General features: G+C 36.4%; 1 protein-coding gene across 1 annotated transcript in view; it reads right to left on the bottom strand.

Annotated features, from left to right (window-relative positions):
* Window positions 1-599: 599 nt before the first annotated feature.
* Window positions 600-26,744, bottom strand: part of LOC150075185 (uncharacterized) — a 78,380-nt gene continuing 52,235 nt past the window's right edge. Inside the window, exons 3-4 of the mRNA XM_090388391.1 lie at window positions 20,206-20,445; window positions 600-775 (exon numbers count right to left, since the gene is read on the bottom strand). Coding sequence (XP_090244517.1) covers window positions 707-775; window positions 20,206-20,445 — 309 coding nt within the window. The 3' untranslated portion in view covers window positions 600-706. The remainder of the gene's footprint in view (window positions 776-20,205; window positions 20,446-26,744) is intronic.

The following is a 26,744-nucleotide window of genomic DNA, read 5'->3' as shown; positions in this document are numbered from 1 at the left end:
TTGCCAAAAAAATTATGAAACTAATGCAAAAATAACTGATTCTTTAAGTGAAAAAAAACTAAAAGTGTGTTACTTAAAACTGACAGCATGCATTTATAAAGACACTATTAGTAAATAAAGCATTTATAAAAGACACTACAGGATGTTTAGCATTCATTTGTTGAAATTATAGACAAGAGAGCCAGTTTGACTGCCAAAGAATTCTACTTGATCATAATGCTGCACATTACATGTATGTGTTTTAGATTGCTGTGCAATACTTTTGAAACATTCTTTTAATAGTGAGGTGCCAATAATTCTTGTCTATATTATCTAGAAATAATTTATATGAAACCTGACTCTTTTGTGTTAGAAAGATTCTTTCACAAGCAAGTCTGTCCTTATCTTATAACTAAAATTTAACATGCCAAAGATTTAATAACAGTTTAATGGCATATTAAAAAACTATAAACAGGATACTGAAAAATTCTTTTCATTATGAAGAACAGAATGTCGATTCAAATCTTCCTTGCGTGAAAAGCACTTGCCACAATGTTCACATTCGTGAGGCTTTAACTTTTCGTGGACACATTTCACATGCCTGTGGAGGCGGGCTTTACGATTAAAAACTTTTCCACATTGATCACATTTGAAACCATTTTCTCCTGTATGATGAAATAAATGAGCTTTTAAGCCACCAGTCTGAATAAACTCTTTACCACAATATTCACATTTGTGAGGTCTGACACCCGTGTGAACTCGCATATGACAGTTTAAAGTTCCTTTCACAGCAAACCTAAAAATAAAAATATAGTCTAATATATAATTACTCAACTTCTACAGTTTTAGTCACAATAAAACAAACATTCTAAACTTACTTAAAAAAAAAATAGAGTCCATTTAGAATGAACAGGGGTATTTTCTCATCCCATCTACAAAAAGAAGATGGACAATTTTTTCTGAAAAGAAAGTTCTTAGATGAGCCATGTCAGTTTACTTGTAAGCACGCTACACAGAATTCTGAAATGAGTCATACTTTGTACATATCCTTAAAACCAATTACAGTGGTCTTCAAACCTATCACAAAACAATCTCAGTTATTAAACATATCAGGTATAACTCACTGGATTACAAACAAGAGCAAATTGTAAAGTAAGGTCTCAAATGTTGTAATAAAAATAAAACTAGATATGGTATAGAAATGTAACTTTGAATATTTATAGCATATGCATATTTAAACATAGAATGCTGTGTGGCAAATAAAGTGGACAGACTTCCTCTGAGATGTGACTGTTCCATCATTGTTAGAAATGGCCAATTGCTTAGACACTACAAAAGAAGTGCAGAGTCATCTGTTTCTTATGGGCTGAAAGCAAGAAATCATTCAAATTATGGGTGTATATGGTAAAGAGCAAAATATATGCAAGTGGTGTTGACTGTTTAAAGAAGGGAAAAGCAACATCCAAGATAAAGAACACCTAGTTTAGCATTACCATTAGTAGAGGCATATGATGCAAGAAAGCAAGCTTATGCAGCATCAGCCAAAAAAAAAAAAAAAAAAAACCCCTGCTCCCATTTCACCCTCCGTTCGTTCCAAATTCCAGTCCAGCTCAGCCTTAAATTTATTTAGGCTATCAACTTCCACAACAAAGGATGGAAGACTGTTCCATCAACCAACTACCCACTGGCTAAAGGCAAACTTCTGCACATCTATCCTACAACTGTCTTTCCTCAATTTCAATTTATGCCCTCTTGGGTGATTATTCTGAGCAAGAGAAAGAATCCCATCAGCATTGAGCATGCTCAAACCATTCAAGGCTTTATACACCTCAATCAAATCACCTCGCAGATGCCTAGTCTCCAGACACCGTAATTTGCAAAACTTAAGCCTTTCTTCAGTCCCATTCACTAATCTTGTTGCTCTTCTCTGTACTCGTTCCAACAGCTCTACATCCTTCTTAAAATGCAGCCTCCAGACCTGTATACAGTACTCAAGGTGTGGCCTGACCATTGCCTTATACAAGGGGATAATCACCTCCTTATCCCTGCTAGAAAAATTCCTGTATATCATTGACAAGACACCATGAGCTACTCTTGCAGACCATCTGCACTGCTCAGAAAACTTTATATCTGCCTGCACAATTACCCAGGTCCTTTTCATTCTCTACCACTGTCAGTGTAGTACCACAGAGTTGATATGTTACTCTGGGGTTACTGCTTCCCATATGTAGTACTTTACATTTGTCAATGTTAAACTTCATTTGCCACCTCTCAACCCATCTGCCCAACTTTTGTAGATCCTTTTGCAGCAGCGTACTGTCATTAGTGTCCTTTAACAACCCTGCCAACCTTCGTATTGTCTGTAAACTTGGACATTAAACCTGATATACCATCATCAATATCATTTATAAATACAGAAAACAACAATGGACCCAACACTGAGCCCTGAGTGACTTCATTAATAACATTAGTCCACGATGAGCACTGTCCATTGATTACCACTCTGTCTTCTCCCACTCAACCATCCCTTTATCCATAGCAGCAATTTGCCTCCAATGCCACACTGCTCCAATTTGTTCAGCAGTCTTCCATGTGCAACAGTATCAAAAGCCTTTCTAAGATCCAAATATATGATATCAAAATTATTCCCTGCATCCAGTTCCTTTGTGACCACATCATAGTATCCAATCAAATTGGTCAGGCAAGACTTTCCCTTAACAAAACTATGCTGTGTTTCCAAGCTATAACTAAAGTCTTGTCTAGATGATCCTGCAGTGCTTCTTTAACCAGTACCTCCATTAATTTTTCTGGAACAGAAGTTAAACTAACAGATATATATATATATATATATAACAGGTGTAATAGTTGCCCATGAACATCCACTACTGCGCTTAACACAACATGAAAGGGAATTGTTGTCTGACTGCAAAAGACACTAGCCAAATTCTTAATATTTCTTATGACATAGTTTGAGCTATCATCCATCAAGAAATGAATTTCCACGAAGTGTCAAGCAGGTCAGTTAGAACAGACTGGATCAAATACTTTACATGCAGTTCTGATTTAGCACCTTCAGATTTCCATCTGTTTCCTAACCATAAAGCGACAACTTGCAGGAAAGTATCTCCTTAATAATAATGAGGTTAAGTGCAATGATGTCACCATTGTTATGACATATTCTTGCAACAGAATTAGGAAAAATCTTATCAAGCATTAGAATAAATGTTTAAATGTTCATGGTAATTATACTGAGAAAGCGACCACATATATCTTTGTAATTACACAATTTATTTTTTGTGTTATCTTAAATCACACACACATACACAATGGTGTCTAGCTTTGATTTGCTCACCTTAATTCAGTGATTTGGTTTTTTGGTTTTTTTTCTTTTTTTTTAGGAGCATTAGCAACTAAGGCCATATTGCTCTGGGATATGCGGTGGTCATTCCCTGACCTTTCCGCACCCTCCGTATTTGGTGGTGACGGGCTCAAACCCCGGTCTAATCAAGAAGCGTGTGCTACGCACTGCTGCTCCTTCCCACCTGGCTACAGAGGCGCCCCTTAATTCAGTGAAAATAGCGGTTCCGTGTGTACTTCAAATACCTGTACTAACAACATAAATCTTTTATATTAGCTTTATTATTATTTGGATTATATATTAGCCAAATAGGCAGCCAATTCCATTTTGAAATTGCACCAACCATACTTTTCATAAGGTCATTGTTACTGTTTGTCAGTTCTCACTTTTGAAAATGTTAATTTTAAGATGCTGTAATTTCAGGTCCACATCAATGCACTGTATTACTGCAAGAGCATATGTGTACAAGTGGTGCAAATTAATCATTTCTAATATAAGGAACTAGTCAATTGTCACTAATAGCAGTACTGCCTGGATCTACCTTAGCAATAGTGGAATTGTTATGTTAAAAAATGTTGTTAGAATGAAGCCACTGTGAAAAGAGAGAGCATATTATAAAACTTTAAACCTTAAACGGATGTTTGTGTGGCTCTACATTTTAAAGTCTGTTTATTCGTGGGAATATACAATTACTAATTAAACAGGTTGCTTATTATAAAAAAGGGGGGTATGTTTCATGCATCAACTAATTTAGTCACGTGCTAGTTCATATGGTAATATGCTCTGTTTAAACCTATGTTAACAATACTATAAAAAAAGGTGCAGGGTCTTCCTGCACAGCAATTGGCATAATATATTAATACACACTGCTCTCATCCATAGTATATTACAGGCTGGTTTTTTTTTTTTTTTTTTTTGTCCATATTACAAAAATATGAATTTAAAAGTATGTATCGATATATATTTAAAAATAAACATTATGTTAATTTTGATCAGTACCAAAATGGGGGGATTATTCACAGGTAGTTCTGAATGTAGTGCCAAAATGATATGGATATTACTACTGAAATTAGATAAAACAATCAGTTTACTGACTAACTCAACAGTAGGTGTGATTTAGCTGCTTTTTTTGAATTTTGCTAACTACTAGCTTTTTTTTTTTTAATTATATTTATTTTTAAAACATTTAAATCCAAAAAAAAAGGTCACACTTCAGAAACTTAGTTTATTTTTATTTATTTTGATAAATATTTATTAATTTAATTAATTCATAATTTAATGGTCCCAAAAAACAGAGAACTCTGTACATTATAGAATCTCATAAATTCAACAAAATTGATATCATAAGAATTAGAGGAACCTTACAAATTAATTGTTTATCCCTCACATAATTTTGATCTAATTGATGCACTTCTTCCATTTCTCTTCATTAACTTGTTCAGTTCTTTTAATTGGTCAATTTCTCCTTTAAAAGTGACGGTTTTATTTTATTATTTTTCCTACTACACAGTCTTTTATTTGACGATGAGAAGGAAGTTGCAGAACAGTGCATCCAATCAATTTCCTTCTCTGACCAATAATCTTTGAAGTCTGTTCAAGTCATCCTGAAGGATGACTTGAACAGACTTCAAAAATGGTTAGAGAAGTGGCAGCTACGTTTTAATGCTGCTAAATGCAAGATCCAACACTTGGGGAATAGCAACCCACAAAAATAAATTGTACACTTGGTGGGGTTGAATTAAAAATAAATTAATCAGTGGAGGAGGAAAGGGATCTGGGAGTTACAATACAGGGCAGTATCTGAACAGTGTAAACAGGCAGCCAGGAGAGCCCATGGTGTCCTATCGAACGTTATCCTGTAGAGACAGGAGGTCATAATCCCACTTTATAAGGCAATTGTAAGACCATATTTGGAATACTGGGTTCAACTATACGGGCAACTCAAATAGTAAGATTGGCAGAAGGAAGTCTGTATGAGGAAAGACTCCGATTATGTGAGCTACAGGAGCTTGGCAACATTCCTCTCAGAGCCTTATAAATCTCAATCGGGTCACCTCTGAGATGACCTGATTGAGGTTTATATGGCTCTGAGAGGGATTAGTAAAATGAATGAAGGAGGAATTTTCACTGTTCTAAAGAATTCCAGAACTAGGGATCATAAATTCAAATTACAGGGCTTGAGGTTTAGATTACATTGTAGGAAGTTTTCTTTTAGCCAGCGAGTTGTTGATAGCTAGAACAAATTGCTCTGGCTGGTAGTTGAGGCGGACAGATTGAATAAATTCAAAGGTCAGCTGGATACTTACCTGTGTGAGGAGGGAAGCATCAAAATGCAGCAAAAGCCTGTGGTTTCCTTGTACTATATAGCAAATATTATTACAAATGATGTGATGCAATCAATATACCTCAAATCTCATTGATGCTATCAAACCTAAAATTTATTGTTCTACCTTTAATAGTAATTCTACTTTTGATTCAACTAGTCTTAAATTCTTTTTGGTCCAGGATTGCATAGGAACCTTCATCCACGCTGACATAATGATAGGGAGTGTTATCTATTTGATGTTCTGTAATAAGCAGTTCCTAAACTATTTTTAAAAACAATTGCCATCCATTTATATATTTTTTTGCCTTGAAAACTTTAATGGGCATCTTCGACATAACTGTCTCAATTGCCTGTATGTATTATTATCAGCCTTCTCCCTTTACTATTCAGCTTTTTATTCTACTGACAGTCCAGAGAGGAATGCTTCCTTGCTGTTTTCTATAATGGTATCAAGAAAAATTGTACTTTTAGTGTGGCAAGATTTTACCCATGTCACACTGAGGTAATAAATGCCTTTTCTTTCTTGTCTTGCATTTGCTTGACTGCTCTTAAATATTCTCTTTTATTCACCATAAAATGTAATTTCTTTCAATTGTTGTGATTAGAAATAGAAATCAGCAAACCCCATATCGCATATGAAGTGTGGCTATTAAATTACAAGGTTGAACACACAGCTACTACACCCCGTGCCACATGTGAAACAAAGGCACAGCAGTTGACCTTGAACCTTTCCCTAGTCGTCTGCCATGTCACATTCCCTTTATATTGAGACAGGTTTTCGTTATCTTATGTTTTGGCAGTTTGCTGGAAAAATGACAGACAAAAGAATCAAACTCAAATTTTTAACAAAGCTAAAGAAAACACCAACTGAAAGTTGAGTTGTTATGTGAAGTTTATGAGGAAGATACTATGTCAAGAACTCGCATGTTTGAATGGCATAAAAGATTTCCAGAAGGATGAGAGAATGTGGAAGATGATGAATGACAGGATGATGAATCTAGTATTCCTGAAAATGTGGACTGGGTAAGGGCATTGATTAGAAGTGATTGTCATTTAAGCATTAGAACTCAATATGGACAAAGATACTGTTGCACATGGAAGACTGCTGCACAAATTGGAACAGTGTGGCATTGGAGGCAAATTGCTGCTAGGGATAAAGGGATGGTTGAGTGTAATTAGACAGAGTGGTAATCAATGGACACTGCTCATTGTGGACTAATGTTATTAGTGGAGTCCCTCAGGGTTCAGTGTTGGGTCCATTATTGTTTTCTGTATTTATAAATAATATTGATGATGGTATATCAGGTTTAATGTCCAAGTTTACAGACGATACGAAGGTTGGCAGGGTTGTTAAAGGACACTAATGAGAGTACGCTGCTGCAACAGGATCTAGAAAAGTTAGGCAGATGGGCTGAGAGGTAGCAAATGAAGTTTGACATTGACAAATGTAAAGTACTGCATATGGGAAGCAGTAACCCTAGAGTAACGTATAACTCTCTGGTACTACACCGACAGTGGTAGAGAACGAAAAGGACCTAGGGGTAACTGTGCAGGCAGATATGAAGTTTTCTGAGCAGTGCAGACAGTCTGCAAGAGTACCTCATGGTATCTTGTCAATGATATACAGGAATTTTTCTAGCGGGGATAAGGAGGTGATTATCCCCTTGTATAAGGCAATGGTCAGGCCACACCTTGAGTACTGTATTCAGGTCTGGAGGCCTCATTTTAAGAAGGATGTAGAGCTGTTGGAATGAGTACAGAGAAGGGCAACAAGATTAGTGAATGGAACAAAGGGTTGCTCTTACAAAGAAAGGCTTAAGTTTTGCAAATTAGTGTCTGGAAACTAGGCACCTGCGAGGTGATTTGATTGAGGTGTATAAAGCCTTGAATGGTTTGAGCATGCTCAATGCTGATGGGATTCTTCCTCTTGCTCAGAATAATCACCTGAGAGAGCATAAATTCAAACTGAGGAAAGGCGGTTGTAGGATAGATGTGCGGAAGTTTACCTTTAGCCAGCGGGTAGTTAGTTGGTGGAATAGACTTCCATAAGTCTATTCCACCAACTAACAGGTATTTGGAAAGAACGGAGGGGTGAAATGGGAGCAGGTTTTTTTTTTTTTTTTTTTTTGGCTGATGCTGCATAAGCTTGCTTTCTTGCATCATATGCCTCTACTAATGCTAAAGAAATAGACAAATTTTAACTGAAAATTTAGGCATGAGAAAAGAGTGTGCCAAAAATTATGAATGAAGATCAAAAAGAATGGGAAGATTCCAAGTTTGTGAACACATTTTGAAAAAAAAAAAAAAAAAAATTGAAGATCCAGACTTTCTGAGAGTACCACAATTACATGCAGTGGAAGACAAAATAATCTCCCCGACAAAAAAAAAGCAAAAATGTAATATCAAAAATGAAAATCACGCTTCTTGTTTTTTTTGATATTAAAGGAATTATTATGGCTGAATATGTCCCACCAAATCAGACTGTCAATCAAATGACTACATTAAAGTTCTGACAAGGCTGCATGTAAAAATCTGAAGGAAGAGACCCAAACATTGGAAGGATGGTCAGATGCTCTATCAAGACTCCAGCACACAATGTTATTTTACCATTTGTAAAAGTGGATTATGTGATTGGTTGAACAAAAGGAAAAAGTTGATGCTGTGTACCATACCCATGATGTGGAGGGAGCCAAAAGACCATGACAGTGATTGTTAATTTTATAATGCGAATGTAACTGAGTTCTCAGAGAAGAATAAGCACAAGACCGTTTATCTGAACATGGATGCAACAATGAGACCAATCACCCACAATGACAGTATGTTAAATTCTGCTACTGCTAAACACCTTGAGATTTAAGCAGAATATTTTGTTAAGGAGAATGTCAGAGTGTTTAACTATCAAAAAAGAAACCAAATTTTGGTGACATTCTTTACAGTAAACAGTTACTATAAAGAATGTCACCAAATCTCCATTGATATCAGTAGCTTTACTGATATCAATGGAGATTAAGGAATTGTCACTAAATAGTTCCAATTGCAACTCCTCACAGTGGAGTCTGAAATATGTTCTGTTGCATGAGGGTAATTTAAGCCACCCATCTCCATTGCCCACTTTGTTCATCTAAATGAATCATACTTTAACATGAAGGGATGTATACAACTCAAAGCAATTCAATACATTGCTCATCAATGGAATAACTGCAGTGACCTCAAAATCACTGGTATATTAACAATGGAAAATCACTAACAAGGTTCTGTAATGAACCTTTTTCTTTTTTGATAGTTAAACACTCTGACATTCTCCTTAACAAAATATTCTGCTTAAATTTCAAGGTGTGTGGTTCTGTAATGAACCTATGTTTGCAGATTACTTCTTGATATTGTACTTCAACATTCTAGACAAAGTGTACCAAACAAAATCATCTGCACAATGTTTTTAATTTGTACATTATTATTATTATTATTATTTTTTTTTTTTTACAATATTCTGTATTATTTTAATTTGTATAAGAGCATTTTGGATTTAAACTCAAAGTGGTAAAAATATAATTGTAACCAGCATGAAAAAGCTGCTTATATATTTAATAAAAAAATATCAATTTGTAGACCAATAGTAGTTGTTGAGGCTTGTGATGTAAGAAAGCAAGCTTATGTAGCATCAGCCAAAAAAAAAAACATTTCACATATCCAATCCCTCTAAACGCTTGTCTAGTTCCTCCTTGAATTTATTTAAGCTATCAACTTCCACAATGACAGATGGAAGTTTGCCACAATTAACTACCCACTGGCTAAAGGCAAATTTCCACACATCTATTCTACAACTATCTTTCCTCAATTTAAATTTATGCCCCCTTAGATTCGTAATCTGAGCAAGTGGAAGAATCCCATCAGAATTCGGCGTGCTCAACCCATTCAAGGCCTTATACACCTCAATCAGATCACCTTGCAGGTGCCTAGTCTCCAGATGCTGTAATTTGCAAAACTTAAGTCTTTCTTGGTAAGACCACCCTTTCGTTGCCCTCACCAATCTTGTTACACTTCTCTGTACTCACTGAAGCAACTCTACATCCTTCCTAAAGTGAAGCCTCCAGACCTGTGTGCAGTATTCAAGGCCTTATACAAAGGTATAATCACCTCCTTTTCCCTGCTAGCAAAATTCCTGTATATCATTGGCAATACCCCATGATCTACTCTGGCAGCCTGTCAGCATTGCTCAGAAAACTTCATATCTGACTGCACAATTACTCCCAGATCTTTTTCATTTTCTACCACCTTAAGTGTAGTACCACACAGTTGGTACATTTCTCTGGGGTTATTTCTACCCATATGCAGTACTTTGCATTTGTCAATGTTCAACTTCAGTTGCCACTTCTCAGCCCACCTGCCAAAATTTTATAGATCCTGTTGCAGTAGTACACTGCCATTACTGTTATTAACAACCCTGCCAACCTTTGTATCATCTGCAAACTTTGACATTAAACCTGATATACCTTCATCAATATCAATCATAAATATATAAAACAATAGTGGCCTCAACACTATTATTATTAACTGAAAATTCAGTCGCCTGAACACTACTATTATTGGTGGAGTCCCTGGGGACTCCACCAATAACAAATGGCCACTGTTTTGCAGGAAGAATGAAAGGCTATACCCACTTCAATCTATTGTTCATTAGTAGATAGCGTATCCAGGAGAATGGAGTATATCATAGCAGCAAAAAGGGGAATGAGACAGTACTGAAGTGAGTGACAATGATATCAAATGCCAAATTGACATGTCCAGATACTTTTTGGAGGGTAGGATGTCTGTATCTATTATCATATATTACTTTTAAAGGCAAATTCCAAAAATTCTTAAAAAGGAGATGTGAAACCTTCATTATTTGTACATCAAATCTCTATAAAAGTGGAAAATATTTTTAATCTATATCCTTTATCCTTATGGGATGAATAACAAAATTCTTAGACTATCCACTGTCTAAGAATTGTGTACAGGGTGTTTTAAAAGTATGTACAAAAAAATCTCAGATGTATTCTGAATTTTCTCCAAAGTCATTCCAAATTAGACACACATTTGGATTATCAAGAGTTTTGAATGGTAAAAAATAATAAAAATAAGCTTACACATATTTAGTATGGATAAACATTTTACTAGATATGTGTCTACTTTTTTTAAAATTATTATTTCTAGTCAAAAGTTTGGTTTCACTCATGTGTACAACTCACCCCCCCCCATTGTAGCCTTGAATACCTCTCAGAATTTTTGCATAAAACTTGGAAACAACTCTTGTATACAAAATATTTCTCTTATATAAATTCTCTTGAGCCGTTCCCACACTAATGATGTTTCAATAGTGTGGGAGGGGCTCAAGAGAACTGCCTTTTTCAATAATGCACTGCATTAAATTTAGGAAGAACTTTAAGGATGCAGCAGGGTATAGAGAAAAAAGGCTTTTACAGTCAATTGTTTCATTTATTTCAATATATTGCTAAGCTAATGGAAACATTCTGTAATCTACATGCTATCCTGAACATCATTAAATATCAACACCTAAAATCTATGAAACAGTCATGGAAAACTCACTGGTTGAAATAGATCTATCTTAAGCTAGCCTCGCAATTTTTCCATGAACCATGTTCACTTTAAATTATTTAATAATGGTAACACAATTTATGAGGATTTAGATTTTTATCCTTCCAGTCAACCTTAAACTGCAATTTCAGGAACATTTCTTTAAACTAATCATATGAGCAATCAATTAAAACTATTTTTTCCATAATGATCCTTTGGTACTTACCTGAGGCCACATTCTGGACATTCAAAGGGTTTTTCACCAGTATGAGTTCTCCTGTGCTTAGTAAGTGTTACAGCAGAAGGAAAAGCACTTGGACAAAAATCACAAGCAAAAGGCTTTTCTCCAGTATGAGTCCGAATATGAATCTTAAGGAGAGACATTCCATGAAATTCTTTTCCACAATATTCACATTTGTATTTCTTACGGCGATGAACTTCACCATTATGTGCTCGCAGATGTTCTCTTAAATTATCCTAAAATGCACACAGATGGAAAAATTAAACTTTCATAGCAATATCTTATAACTTTAAAATTTCTGATTGTAATTAGCAGTTTAGATAATACTTTTTATAGTTTTTTAATCTGGCAATGGTGGCAGGTCACCTGACAAGTGACCCTCGAAAATAACATTCTTACCTTCCTAAATATAATAAAGCTTTTACTGCAGTTGTTCTGAAGTGATTTCTTATGGTTTTCACACAGAAATTGCCATGTAACCCATCTTTGCAACTACAGTACAGTCTCGATTTTCTGGGATAGACAGTAAAAATAATGTCCTAGATAATCGATTTCCTGGTTAATCCAAAAATATCGAAAAATGTTCAGTAAAGTACCTAAAAAAATATGGCGATAGATAAAAACTAAGAAACTTACCACGTTGTTTTCAAACTTTTGAATAATCTAAAGATTTTGTTCAATTGAAAGAACAACTCTTTTGCATTTACCCATCATTTTCATGATTTCTAAACAAAAAAATATTTACTATAAAAAAAATTTTCGATACTCCTGACATAAATAACAAAACAAAGTTTGTCTTTCTGTAGTGCAATGCACCAAAACAAACTAAACATTTGTTCTCTTTCTATAGTTTTTTTGAGCAGCAGGTGTGAAGACAGCGGGATAATAGTGGGTGTGAAGGTTGTGGGATAATAGGTACAGTGAGCTCCCAATAACAACTTATAACGCTGCTTATTTAAGACTTTGCAAATCATCTGTTTATACCTATTCTATTAATGGTTTCTGGTGGATATTTTTTTTTTACGCTGGAGTCTTGAAGTGTGCCAGTTAATCAAGAGTCTGCTGTATTTGGCTTTTTTCTTGAAAAGTAGCTGTTATTGTTATTATTTGGTTTTTAGGAGCATTAGCAACTAAGGCCATATTGCTCCAGGGATATGCGGTGGTCAGCCCGTGGCCTTTCTGCATCCTCCATATTTGGTGGTCACAGGCTCGAACCCCGGCCTAATCAAGAAGCGTGTGCTATGTACTGCTGCTCCTGCCCACCTGGCTACAGAGGCGTCTTGAAAAGTAGCATGTTACTAGATAAGTACTGACACTGTGTTTGTTTATAGTTTCAAGTTGCTTGTTTCTTTCCTTCTCCCACTAGTTCAATAAACATCCACAGTGTCTTACCTCAGTTATTTTTGAAAGATTTATTATTTTCATATAGTAAAGATGGGGAAAATGAAACCTAACATTCTCTCAAGATGGATGCTACCCTATGGGAAACAAGATACAGTCGATTCAGGTTATTTTGGACACATCGGGACTAGTGCATTTTGGCCCAATTAAGCAGTTGCCCAATTATCCGAAGTTTCATGTAAATAGTTAAAAATACAATGGACCCCCACTTTACAATTGGTTCACTGTACAATCAAAACAACTTACGATGGAGTCACCACAGTAAAGTACCGTTCACTATACAATGTGTAATAAGTGCCTGTCATTGTGATCATGTTTGTGAATTGAATTTTAATTCTATTAAACAGCGATTCTAATTAGTGAAAATAGGAGGAATATTACCCACAGGCTATAAAAGTAAAGATATATTAAGCACAAATTTATCCTTTATTACTTTACCAATTAAAAAATTAAATGATACGTGAAAATCAGAAGAATATATGTGATAATCGGAATAATTAATACGTACTGTAATATGTACATACTAACTAGTTGACATTTTACACTATGACATTTTAGGAGCATTAGCAACTAAGGCCATATTGCTCCGGGATATGCGGTGGTCATTCCCTGCCCTTTCCGCATCCTCCATATTTGGTGGTGACAGGCTCGAACCCCGGTCTAATCAAGAAGCGTGTATTATGCACTGCTGCTCCTTCCCACCTGGCTACGGAGGCGCCTCTCCTGGATTGAGACGATAGAGAACCACCTTTCTGTTATTATTATTGTTCTGCATGCCAAACAGTGATTCTGAACAAGAGCAACACTTTAGAAGAGAAAACCAAAACTACAATGGGCCCACTGCTAAATAAAGAACTATTATAGTGTTGTCAATTTCACCAATGTGAAATTGACAAGGTGATAAATATAAATAAACCCAGTAAATGCTCTGACATGAAGCTTATAGAATGTAAGGTAATCAAGAGAACTTGGCAGATTATACCAGGAGTCTTCTGCAACCTGTTTGATACATATCTAAAGGAAGGCACTTTCCCGAAGTCACAGAAAATAGCATTTCTTAAAAAAAGGGCAGATAAACCATCAACCAGACCAACATCCGATTGGTCCCTCAGCCTTTTGCCAATCCTAAGTAAAATTCTAGGGCAGCTTACCACTGGCAGATTCATGTCTGTCTACCATACGCAGAATCTTATCTCCTTATATCGATATGGCTTTGTTAAAGGCAGAGGTGTAAAGGATGCTATTGTTACCACGATGAAGATCTGCAATGACATAAGATAAGTACCTGCTGGTATATCTGTTGATTTCAAAGGAGTCTTTGATCGCAGTTATAAATGTACAATGAAATCACCAAACCAGTTTTTACTGACTACCCTCAAGGATTGAGGGTAGTCAGTATGTTGGATCAACTCACTTTCTTGAGCCACCTGTCTTCGATGAGTGACTCAAAAAGACAACAAAACAAAAATGATCTCTTTTGTGGATGACCTAGAGGAAATTTTCAACAATGTACTATCAGCGCAGCTGGCCACCTGGGCCACTGCCCACAAGCTTGTGACATCCACCTTCGAGATCATGATGATGCTACTTAAAGGATTCTTGGCCACTACCAGACCTCGTAGCCTAAGATATCAAGTTCCATCAAATACAATATCTAGTATATATCAAAGTGTTTCTGTAGATGATAAAACAATCTTTTCCCACAGGCCACACACATTAAAGAGAAAATAAACTACATTGGCAAGATCTCTAGAACCAGCTATAAGATTTGGAGCTTAGGGGTAGAGATCTCAATATATTGTATAACTGCATCTTCCTGCTGATCGCTTCCTATAGCATGGGAGTGTGATACTACAGGGCAACAAGAATTGTGAACCAGTACTAACTTTTCTGCAATCAGTGTATGATAATACTATACAACTTAAGAGCCTGCTATGCTGCGTCAACTGCTAGACAATAGTGGATGGGGTTCAAAAGCTCTGCTGGTCACTATAAAAAAAACAAATTGACTGACAGGTATAGCATGCTAGATATCATCATGCACCCTAAAGTAACATCCCTGATAGAATGGGATTTTAAGCTGGATCTCAACATCACTATAAGTGCTGAGAGGAAAAGGATGCATGTTGAAAGTACACATCATTGCCAAGTGTGACAGAATGAATCCATCCAAGGCTCAGTAAAAAAGATCTTCATCCTCAAAGTGACCCTTCAATGCCGAAACAATGCTTTCGCTCACTCTCAGTCTACACATCATCATAATCAGCCATTTTCAATCGACTGCAGGATGAAGGCCTCTCCAGCAACTTTCCAGTTCCTTCTGTTTTGTGCAATGGACATCCATTTACTACCCGTGAACTCGTGAATTTCATCTGTCCATCTCCGTTGTTGTATTTCAGGTTTTCTTCTAGCTCCTCTTGGGTACCATTCTGTTTTCTTAGTCCATCTGTCATCATGTCTTCGAGCTATGTGTCCTGCCAAAGCCCATTTTAGTTCTTTAGTTTTGATAAGAATGTCCTTTACTTGACTTTTGCTGCCTAATCCATGTGTTTCTCTTCTTATCTAACAGTCTGATTCCTAATATAAGTCATTCCATTCTTTGCTGTGTAGTTTTCAGCTTTTCTTCCATTCTTTTGGTGAGTGCCCAAGTTTCACTTCCATAAGTCATGGTGGTGAGTATACAGTGGTTCATTATTTTACACTTCAGACAAATTGGGATATTGCTCCTCAGTATGTGACTATATTTCCTGAATGCTATCCATCCAAAATTTATTCCTCTATTAACTTCCAGCCATTCATCATTATTACATCTAATGACTTGTCTCAGGTAAGTATATGAATCCACCTTTTCAATTACTGCTCCTTCAATGATTATATCCCTTTCTGTGGCATACTTGTTCATCATTACTTTTGTTTTAGCCATATTCATCTTTAGTCCAGAATCCTTACTAACTCTGCATAACTGATTAAGGTTTTCCTCTAATCCTTTGGGATCATGGCTTATGATTACAATGTCATCTGCAAATTGTAAATGGTTTAGGTACCCACTATTCAAATTGACTCCTTTCTGCAACCAGTCTAATCTTCTGAAAGCTTCCTCAAGAGCAGCAGTAAACAACATTGAAGATATTGTGTCTCCTTGTCGAATTCCTTTCTCAATTTTAAATTTGCTACTGCCTTTGTTTAGTCAAATAAAGGAGGTAGCGTTGTCATATATTTTCTTCAAAATCATAATATATGGGGTATCTATGCCTTCTCTTTCCAGTGCCCAAAACATTGCATTATGCTGTATGGAGTCAAATGCTTTTTCATAATCCACAAATGCCAGGCATAATGGTGTTTTATATTCATTTGCTTTCTCCATTAGCTGCGATATTACGTGAAGATGATCCATAGTTGAGAATCCTGTCCTAAAGCCAGCTTGCTCTTTTGGTTGATTCTCATCAAGTATCCTTTCTAATCTGTTAGTAATGACCGTTGTGAACAACTCGTAGATGTGGGATAACAAGCTAAATTTTCTATAATTTCCAATTTCTGATTTATCTCCTTTCTTATGCAGCAAAACTATGATTGCATTATTCCACTGCTTGGGCTTCATGCCTTTTCTAATGCATTTTGTGAAGAGTCTTGCCAGTTTCTGTGTCATGTCTCTTCCTCCCAATTTTAAAAACTCTACAGTAACTTCATCTTCCCGCGGGGCTTTCTGATTCTTCATTTTCTTCAATGCATTCTACCTCATCAGGAAGGATATCAGGTATATGTTACAAATTTATGATCCATCTTCCCCACTGCTGGCATCATTTCCCCCACTCCTTGTATAATTCTCTATAGTAGTCTTCTGCTATTTGAATTATTCCTTCTCTGCTATTTAAAGTACACCATCTCTATATTTCAGTTTCAGTATTATTTACCTTTCTATATTACTGCTCATAGCTGCTGATTTAAGTCCTTTGTTTTCCTTTAATGCTTGTTCTACTTTTCTTGTGTTAAATCTTCTTATGTCCTCTCTGATTCTCTTTCTAATGGCTTTGCATAACTCAGTATACTCAATTTTGTCCTTGTCAGTGTTTATCTTGCTCTTCGTTTGTTGTCTTCGGTTAATGACAAGTGTTTCTTCTTTGGATTTCTTTTTCCCTATAGGTTTCTTGGGCTTTATCACTTTCAGAAAGTTGTAATATTTCTCGTCGATATCTTGGTCCTGAGCAGTCTGCAGAAGCTCAAACTTGTTCTTAAGTTCCAGTACATACTGCTTTTTCTCCTCTTCTGTTATCTCAAAGACCTTCATATTATTTATTCGAGTCAGTTTTTTCCTTTCTTTTCTTACATCTATACCAAGTGTGCATCTTACCATTCTGTCATCACTTCCAACATTTACCTTGTTCATGATAGTAACATCATTCACAATATATCTTCTGTTAGTGAGGATGAAGTTGATTTCATTAGTTGTTAATCCAATCGGGCTCTTCCATGTCCACTTTCTGTCCACCCTTTTCTTGGAAAAAGTGTTCATTAATGACTTTCTTCGAGATTCTGCAAATTCCACAAGTCTTTCGCCTCTTTCATTTCTTTCACCAATTCCAAAATTCCTATAGTTCCCCTTCTTGGACTGTTGTATCTCTTTCCAACCTTAGCATTGAGGTCCCCCATAATGACATTGTAGCGGGTTTTCTGCTCATCCTCTTCATCATCATGGCTCGATGTTGGTGCATAAATTATTATAACCTTTAGCTTGTACCTCTTAGAAATCCTGAGAAGTCTTGACATCCTTGGTGATGTACTTTTAAATTCCAAAATGTTGTTTTTTTATATCTTTATGGACCAGTAAGCCAACTCCACCTTCGCTCCTTTCACTGTTTCAACTGGTGTACAGCAGATTTCTACTTGATAAACTTATAAGTGATTCATTTCTTCTTCTTGTTTCAGCCAAACCGATGATATTCCAATTCACATTTTCTGATTCCTTTTCCAGCTCTAATATCCTATCTTCACCTATGAGTGATCTTACGATCTCAGTCTACACACCACTTATCTATTCAGAGATCATGTCAGTATGAACAAAAAACTTGCAAGTCTTAGCCAAACCTCCTTAGGTTTGTGTCTTAGTATGAATGAAGATGTGCATATCTGCTATTTGACTGCCCACTATACACTGATCTAAGGTGTTCCCACCACTACTCCAAGTCACTGTATGTTTACTCACCAATGATCATACCTCCATTCTTCTTTGCAGATTTATCTTTTGCAGGACCGTAATTACGCTTCTTGGGGCCTGAGGCACTAAGTTCTTGTGGGGGTCCCCTTTAAAGATACCAGAGTCCAAAAAAAAAAAAAAAAAAAACTTGCATATATAAATATAATCAGAAAAAAAACCAATTATTTTTACCGATCTGTGTAAACACAAACATTGCAATACTGAGAAATGTAAAGAACAGTACTGAACTAAACTGTTTTGCAACAGAGTTTAGTTGCGACAGAGAGAAACTATGGGTGATCCAATTAAAATCGTTTCAGTAGAACGAATAGATTTCGAGAGACCTGGGTACACACTGTTCACACCTCTGGCCTTTAGGCAATAGAGTTGCTACTGCAGAATGTACGAATTAAGAACTAAAGGGACATTCCACAATTTAGTGGGTCTGCAACACATTTACAACTGACTCCCACATACTGTACCGAGAAGTAGAGCTGGTCAACTGCGTTCTTGTGTTCATAGCCAGTGGAAAAGATTAAGGCATATTACTGATGCGGATATTACGCCGTGGTCAACCTCTGTTCTACTGTTACACCCTATTAGAGAATTAGGAGAGAGTGATTTTCCTTTATTCTGGAAAATTAATCTGTTGTTTTGCAGAAATGAGTCATCCACATTTTCAGTAAATTTCACCTGTTTCTGTTTACATGGTAGGTACAAGTGGGCCCTAGTTTAGATCAGGACATTAAAAAAAGAAATCACATTAAAAATTTGAGATTACAGAGGCCATGAGAGGCTCCCCTCCTCTATGGTGAGTCCCGAGGCTACTGCGTCATGCACCTGTTCATAAGTACGGCTCTGATCTTTGGGCACAAGAAATCTCTCCTAGGTCACTAGCAATCTGCTTCATCCAGATCTAAGTTCATCACTCAATGATGCTATCCCCTGGATCGACTACAATTGAGACAACTTGCAGACCCCATCATTTTCTGTGGAGTGGGATATACTGACCCTGAGCAGGAAGCCCAAGAATGGAGACAAAATTCACTCTCTATTTCTTGCCAGCCCTGCATTCTGCAGGATGGAGTCCTCCTTGATGACACTGGACACTTGCCTTGTCTTGTCTTTGTGGAATCTTCACCTCTCTGTCAATCCCTGAATGCCTGTGATAAGATTCCCTATTCAGATTATTCCGTCCATTCCTTGTTGGTCCTGCTTACTGCATAATGGAATTTCTTTGATGGCATTGGACACCTGGCTTGTCCCTGTGGTATCTTCACTTATTCAAATCTAGCTTTGATTTGAATAAGTGAACTCCTTGCTTTCATAGCCCCCATGGTGAGAACTATATATTCAAGTGCACACTCAGTGTAATGCCATCTTCTTGTCACCATCACCTGATTCCCCACCCCTTTCTAATCCCTAGTACTGCCTGGTGTAGATTCTCTCATGCTAACTACTGCCCTGCCCAGAGGTAGTACACAGATGATCCCCTTGGCAGATTTGCCCTCATTAGTATAGATAGTCCAAGAACTGATTGCTACTAGGCAAGTGTTCCATCCACAAGTCCCAAATCTATGTCCAGATAGTTGACATTCCCTGATGAACATTCTGATCTGCTTGCCCACAGGAGATCAATTACCTGTCATACTGCCTCCTAACTTTACTGACAGTGAGATCCTTTTCTGACTCTGAAAAAGCTGGGGTGGATTCCTCAAACCCTTGGCCCTCCAAGGGTAGCAACTGCCTCTGAAGCTGAACATTGCCTGATGTTCCAGAGCCAACCTGTGGTGGTCCCGGGATCTTCTAGGATGGAATCTGAAATGAACTGAAAATTTATGAAAACCTAAATGATGTATGAAAACCTAAAACTCTTGTTCTTATCCCCATTTCAGCATCTAGCTGTTATAATGCAATTAAGTATTTTTAAAAATATCCTACACTACAATTTTAAATAAAGGTCTGCACACTAATTATACGTTATCATGAACTATAATGTAACTAAAGTGTGACACTATACTGTAAATACTCATTGCCAGCTGATTATGACAACTTTTGAACTAATGCTCTATGTTGTAGAATTTCATATCGATGTTGGAGAGTTAAAATCTGAATATCAAAACTGAGAACCTTACCATTCTAGTATATACTTTTTCACAGATATGACAAGGATAAGAAGGAGGAGGAACACCAGAACAAGGAGACAGTGATAAATGCCTTTCAAGATGATATTTTCTTCCAAATTCTCGAGAACACAGGGTACATTTAAATGCTTTTGTTGTTACTGGAGGTGGAGGAGGAACTGTCTGCTCAGGAATTTCATTTTCATCCTCTGTAGTAGGCAATACATCCTCAACATTTACATCAACTACAATCTATAGAGAAATGAATAAGAAAATCCGTGAAAGCTTGTAAAAATTAATCTGAATTTATAGCTTAAATATATGAATAATGTTTAAACTGTGAAAGTTTCATTATTTTTTTTTTGTTTTCAATAAAACTTTATGATTATTATATATATATATATACATACATTCCTGAGTTAAGCTATATAGTTAGATATGTTGACCACATTCCAGAAATCTCTCTTCTAATATATCCACCACAGCAATTACACCGAACACTATGGCAAAAAAATATTGCTTTGCAGAAATACAGAAAAATTTTCTATAGCTCACATATAAAATGTCAGATACACATGACATTCCATGAAATTTTAGGTGATTTTAAATGTAAATGATATCTATACAGGGTTTACAGTAAATAATGTATGAAAACCTAATGGGAGCAAATGTCAAGAAATATATGGTGAAATATTCTGTGGCATTTTTAAATTAAGGGCATTATTTCCAAGAAGTGACATCATAAAACATTCACATGTTTTATGATGTCACTTCTTGTTTTCATCTGAAGATCTCTACTTGCCAGTAAAATGCTAAATCAGGCTGAGACATCAATGCCTAATGAATAACACTTATCCAATCAAAATCTGCAATCTGTCCACATACACTAGTCATAACTTACATTTTCAAAACAACTGTAGGCATTTTTTTTTTTTTTTACCAAACAGTGAAGGTAGGAGCAACAGTAACAAAGAAACTGGATATTACTTCAAGCCATGCCTCTTATTACAAAGAAAAAGGATTGTGAGGGTGGTGCATAGGATGGGGGGGGATAAATGCTGCTGCATTCCTACAAGTGTTAAAAGTGAGCCTTGCATAAAACAGCAGGCAGAAGTATATCTGAAAATAGTGACTTTTACATGTCACAACATATGCTCTCACACACAAAAGTCAGAATATGTATTATGTGGGGAAAGGATACTGGGTTCACTGCTGCTGACCCAGTGTCTCTTCCCTACATAACGATGAACCATGTACATCAGCAGAAAGTATTTCTTCTACACAGGAATAAAAGTCTGCCCTGCTTAAACCTGGCAGAAGCTTTTTTTTTTTTTTTTTTTTGGGTAGTTGTTGGTGCATCAGCTTCTGTGGCCATAATGCACCTCTCAAGGTTTTTGCAGTACTTTGATCCAAGCCCGAGGCGGGATTCGAACCCGCGACCTTTGGGTTGCCAGGCAGGCACTACCCACCCGGCTAGCCCGGTCGGCCTGACAGAAGCACCACACTGGAAACTACCAATAAGTGTACAAAGCACTCATGACAACAATAAACTTGAATCCTCTTGACCACTGTCCCACAAATGACAGCACTACTTCCACTTCCCTGGTGTCATACCCAGAAGTCTCGGGCAGCTCTGAAAGAGTCATATATGACATGGTTATAACATAAGATCACTCATCGGTGAAGACAGGATATTAGAGCTGGAAAAGGAATTAGAAAATGTGAACTGAAATATCATCGGTTTGGCTGAAACAAGAAGAAGAAATGAATCACTTATAAGTTTATCAAGTGGAAATCTGCTGTACACCAATGGAAACAGTGAAAGGAGTGAAGGTGGAGTTGGGTTTCTGGTCCATAAAGATTTTAAAAACAACATTTTGGAATTCAAAAGCACATCACCAAGGGTGTCAAGACTAATACTCAAGATTTCTAAGAGATACAAGCTAAAGGTTATAATGATTTATGCACCAACATCGAGCCATGATGATGAAGAGGTTGAAGAAATGTACACCGAAATTGAGAGTCTTCTAGATGAGCAGAAAACCCACTACACTATTATTATGGGGGACTTCAATGCTAAGGTTGGAAAAAGACAAAACAGTGCAGAAAGGGGAACTATAGGAAATTTTAGAATTGGTGAAAGAAATGAAAGAGGTGAAAGACTTGTGGAATTTGCAGAATCTCAAGGACTGTCAGTAATGAACACTTTTTTCAAGAAAAGGGGGAACAGAAAGTGGACATGGAAGAGTCCAAATGGATTAACAACTAATGAAATCAACTTCATCCTCACTAACAGAAGATATATCGTGAATGATGTTACTGTCCTGAATAAGGTAAATGTTGGAAGTGATCACAGAATGGTAAGATGTACACTTGATATAGATGTAGGAAAGGAAAGGAAAAAACTGACTCGAGTAAATAATACAAAGGTCTTTGAGATAACAGAAGAGGAGAAAAAGCAGTATGTACTGGAACTTAAGAACAAGTTTGAGCTTCTGCAGACTGCTCAGGACCAAGATATCGACGAGGAATATTACAACTTTCTGAAAGTGATAAAGCCCAAGAAACCTATAGGGAAAAAGAAATCCAAAGAAGAAAAAATTAGTCAAGAAACACTTGTCATGATGAACCGAAGACGACAAATGAAGAGCAAGAAAAACATTGACAGGGAGAAAATTGAGTATAATGAGTTATGCAAAGCCATTAGAAAGAGACTCAGAGAGGACATAAGAAGATTTAACACAAGAAAAGTAGAACAAGCATTAAGGGAAAACAAAGGATTTAAATCAGCAGCCATGAGCAGTAATACAGAAAGGTAAATAATACTGAAACTGAAGAATAGCAATGGTGTACTTATAAACAGCAGAGAAGGCATAATTCAAATAGCAGAAGACTACTATAGAGAATTATACAAGGAGCGAGGGAATGATGCCAGCAGTGAGGAAGATGGATTGCAAAGTAGCAACACATATGACATACCCAATATTTTTCCTGATGAGGTAGAACATGCACTGAAGAAAATGAAGAATCAGAAAGCCCCAGGGGAAGATGAAGTTACTGTAGAGTTGTTAAAATTGGGAGGAAGAGACATAACACATAAACTGGCAAGGCTCTTCACAAAGTGCATTCGAAAAGGTGTGACGCCTAAGCAGTGGAATAATGCAATCATAGTTTTGCTACATAAGAAAGGAGACAAATCAGAAATTGGAAATTATAGATCAATTAGCTTGTTATCCCACATCTACAAGTTGTTCACAAGGGTCATTACTAACAGATTAGAAAGAATACTTGATGAGAATCAACCGAAAGAGCAAGCTGGCTTTAGGACAGGATTCTCAACTATGGATCACCTTCACGTAATATCACAGCTAATGGAGAAAGCAAATGAATATAAAACACCATTAAGCCTGGCATTTGTGGATTATGAAAAGGCATTTTACTCCATACAGCATAAGGCAATGTTTCGGGCACTAGAAAGACAAGGCATAGATACCCCACATATTATGATTTTTAAGAAAATATATGAGAGTGCTACTTCCTTTATTAGACTAGACAAAGACAGTAGGAAATTTAAAATCGAGAAAGGAGTTCGACAAGGAGACACAATATCTTCGAAGCTGTTTACTGCTGCCCTTGAGGAAGCTTTCAGAAGATTAGACTGGTCGCAGAAAGGAGTCAATGTGAACGGAGAGTACCTAAACCATTTAAGATTAGCAGATGACATTGTGGTCATAAGCCACGATCCCAAAGAATTAGAGGAAAATCTTAATCAGTTATGCACAGTTAGTAAGGATTTTGGACTAAAGATGAATATGGCTAAAACAAAAGTAATGATGAACAAGTATGCCACAGAAAGGGAAATAATTATTGAAGGAGCAGTAATTGAAAAGTTGGAGTCATATACTTATCTGGGACAAATTATTAGCTGTAATAATGATAAATGGCTGGAAGTCAAGAGAAGAATAAATTTTGGATGGATAGCGTTCAGGAAATATAGTCACATACTGAAGAGCAATATCCCAGTTTTTCTGAAACGTAAAATAATGAACCAATGTATACTCCCCACCATGACTTATGGAAGTGAAACTTGGGCACTCACCAAAAGAATGGAAGAGAAGCTGAGAACTACACAGCGAAGAATGGAAAGAATTATATTGGGAATCAGACTGTTAGATAAGAAGAGAAACACATGGATTAGGCAGGAAACTCAAGTAAAGGACATTCTTATCAAAACTAAAGAACTAAAATGGTCTTGGGCAGGACACATAGCTCGAAGACATGATGACAGATGGACTAAAAAAAATAACAGAATGGTACCCAAGAGGAGCTGGAAGAAATCCTGGAAGACAAAGGCGGAGATGGATAGATGAAATTCATGAGTTTGTGGTTAGTAAATGGATGGCCAGTGCTCAAAACAGAAGGAACTGGAAAGTTGCTGGAGAGGCCTTCATCCTGCAGTGGATTGAAAATGGCTGCTGATGATGATGACATGGCCAACTCTACCACAGAATATCTAAACTAGCAACTTTGATGTAGGTGGATAAATGCAGACAAGTGAGGATTACATGATGCTCATCAACAATCAGCAGGGCACTCTAATTTCTGAGATGAAACACATTAAATCCCAAAACTCAACTCTATTGAAAGAAATAACTCAAAACTCAGTGAGTTATAAACAAGCCAACCATTGTTAACAAGTCTGCTACTGCATAGCCCAACTACCAAAACAATCAAGGAGCCATATCTAAAGTACAGTCGATTCCAGTTATTTGGGACACATTGGGACTAGTGCATTTTGGCCCGATTAAGGGGCTGCCCCAATTATCCGAAGTTTCACGTAAATAGTTAATAATACAAGGGACCCCCGCTTTACAATTGGTTCACTGTATGATCAAATCACGTTACGATGGACTCACCACAGTAAAGTACCATTCACTATCGGTCATTGTGATCACGTTTGTGAACTGAATTTCAATTCTATTAAACAGAGATTCTAATTAGCGTAAATATTAGGAATATTATCCACAGGCTATAAAAGTAAATATGTATTAAGCACAAATTTACCCATTATTATCTTACCAATTAAAAAATTAAATGATACGTGAAAATCGGAAGAATGTACGTGATAATCGGAATAATTAATACGTACTGTAATATGTACATACTAACTAGTTGACATTTCTGTTCACTGACAGAAATGTCAACGATAACAAAGATAAGCAATCAATAACAAAGAACATGGCGCACACAAATTGCAAGTAACACGATATGCACAAGTGAGAACGGAGTAACAAGTTACGAAGTTTTAAAAATAGGAATGAAGAGAACATTATGAAAATTACTTTTTTTATATGATTGAAGATGTCATGGAAGTGTAAACACATTTCAACTTAATAACCCACAGAATTCCAGCTGTCGGTATTATTGCAAATTCAATAAAATCGAGTTTACTATCCGTTTATGATAGATTTCACTAACAGAAAAGCCCAAAAAACAGGTGACTGCTAATTGTTTTTATTGTTTTATGGTCGTGACCTCCAGAAATCCGACCGAACCACGTAGTACTGTCGGAGACAATCGTAGGGTAATCTCCAGTGCTGCTGTCTCCTGCCCCGATTAAATGGCATGTTGTCCCAATTAAGCGAAGTAAACCCTGGCTATTTTCTCGATTGGGTTCTGTTTTTTAAGATTTACCCCAAATAAATGGCTGCCCCAATTAACCGATGGCCCAAATAACTGGAATCCACTGTATATAGGATACCTGGACATATTGATAGTCAATAAACCCAAAGCATTCCATTAAATCTCAACCCAGCAGTATTAGGGAGAAACAAACTGCCATGCCACTGAACGGAAATATAGCAACTAGCCTTTCTCTCTTGATATAAATTGTTTACCTTATTGGAGGACCCAGATGAACCAGGGAACAATACTGATTACATATCAGTCTCATATATATACAGAGGGTCCTCGATATACGTTGCACTGATATATGTCATTGATTAATTAGGGATGGTAAACTCTATATACATTGTATATATTTGCACTTACATCATTTGAACAGGAACATACATGTATATTTCTCTCAAATCTTCTCTTTCTCCTTCCGTATTTAAATTCATAATTACATACTGTGTATAAAATATAAAAATATAAACAGTATGTATCAAAACATAAGTACAGTAATAAGTATGTATTAAATATTTAATACAACAAATAAATTTTACAAAACTGTACAGCGATTACTGTATACTATAACAATACTGTAAATCATAATTTTAGAGAATATATAATGAAATAAAAATGTAAATAATAAATAAATAGTAAATTCTAAACAAGCAAAACTTTCTAGAACAATGCACAGTAGGTCCATAACGTGGGTACACAAGGCACCACTTGTGTACCCACAATGTCCAGTTCCGAGTTGTTTTCATGAGTGAAGAGGCATTGTAAATATATAAATATTTCACTAATACAAAAATATTTCATTAATCCTTCATCACGAGTGGAAAATATTCAAGAAAGTTGCCTATTTTCTTGAAAATATTAGA

Source organism: Mastigoproctus giganteus, chromosome 14 (assembly GCF_048544385.1).
Source record: "Mastigoproctus giganteus isolate SK-2022 chromosome 14, ASM4854438v1, whole genome shotgun sequence".
Classification (NCBI taxonomy): Eukaryota; Metazoa; Arthropoda; class Arachnida; order Uropygi; family Thelyphonidae; genus Mastigoproctus; species Mastigoproctus giganteus.
This window is presented reverse-complemented; position numbering and strand designations above follow the sequence as displayed.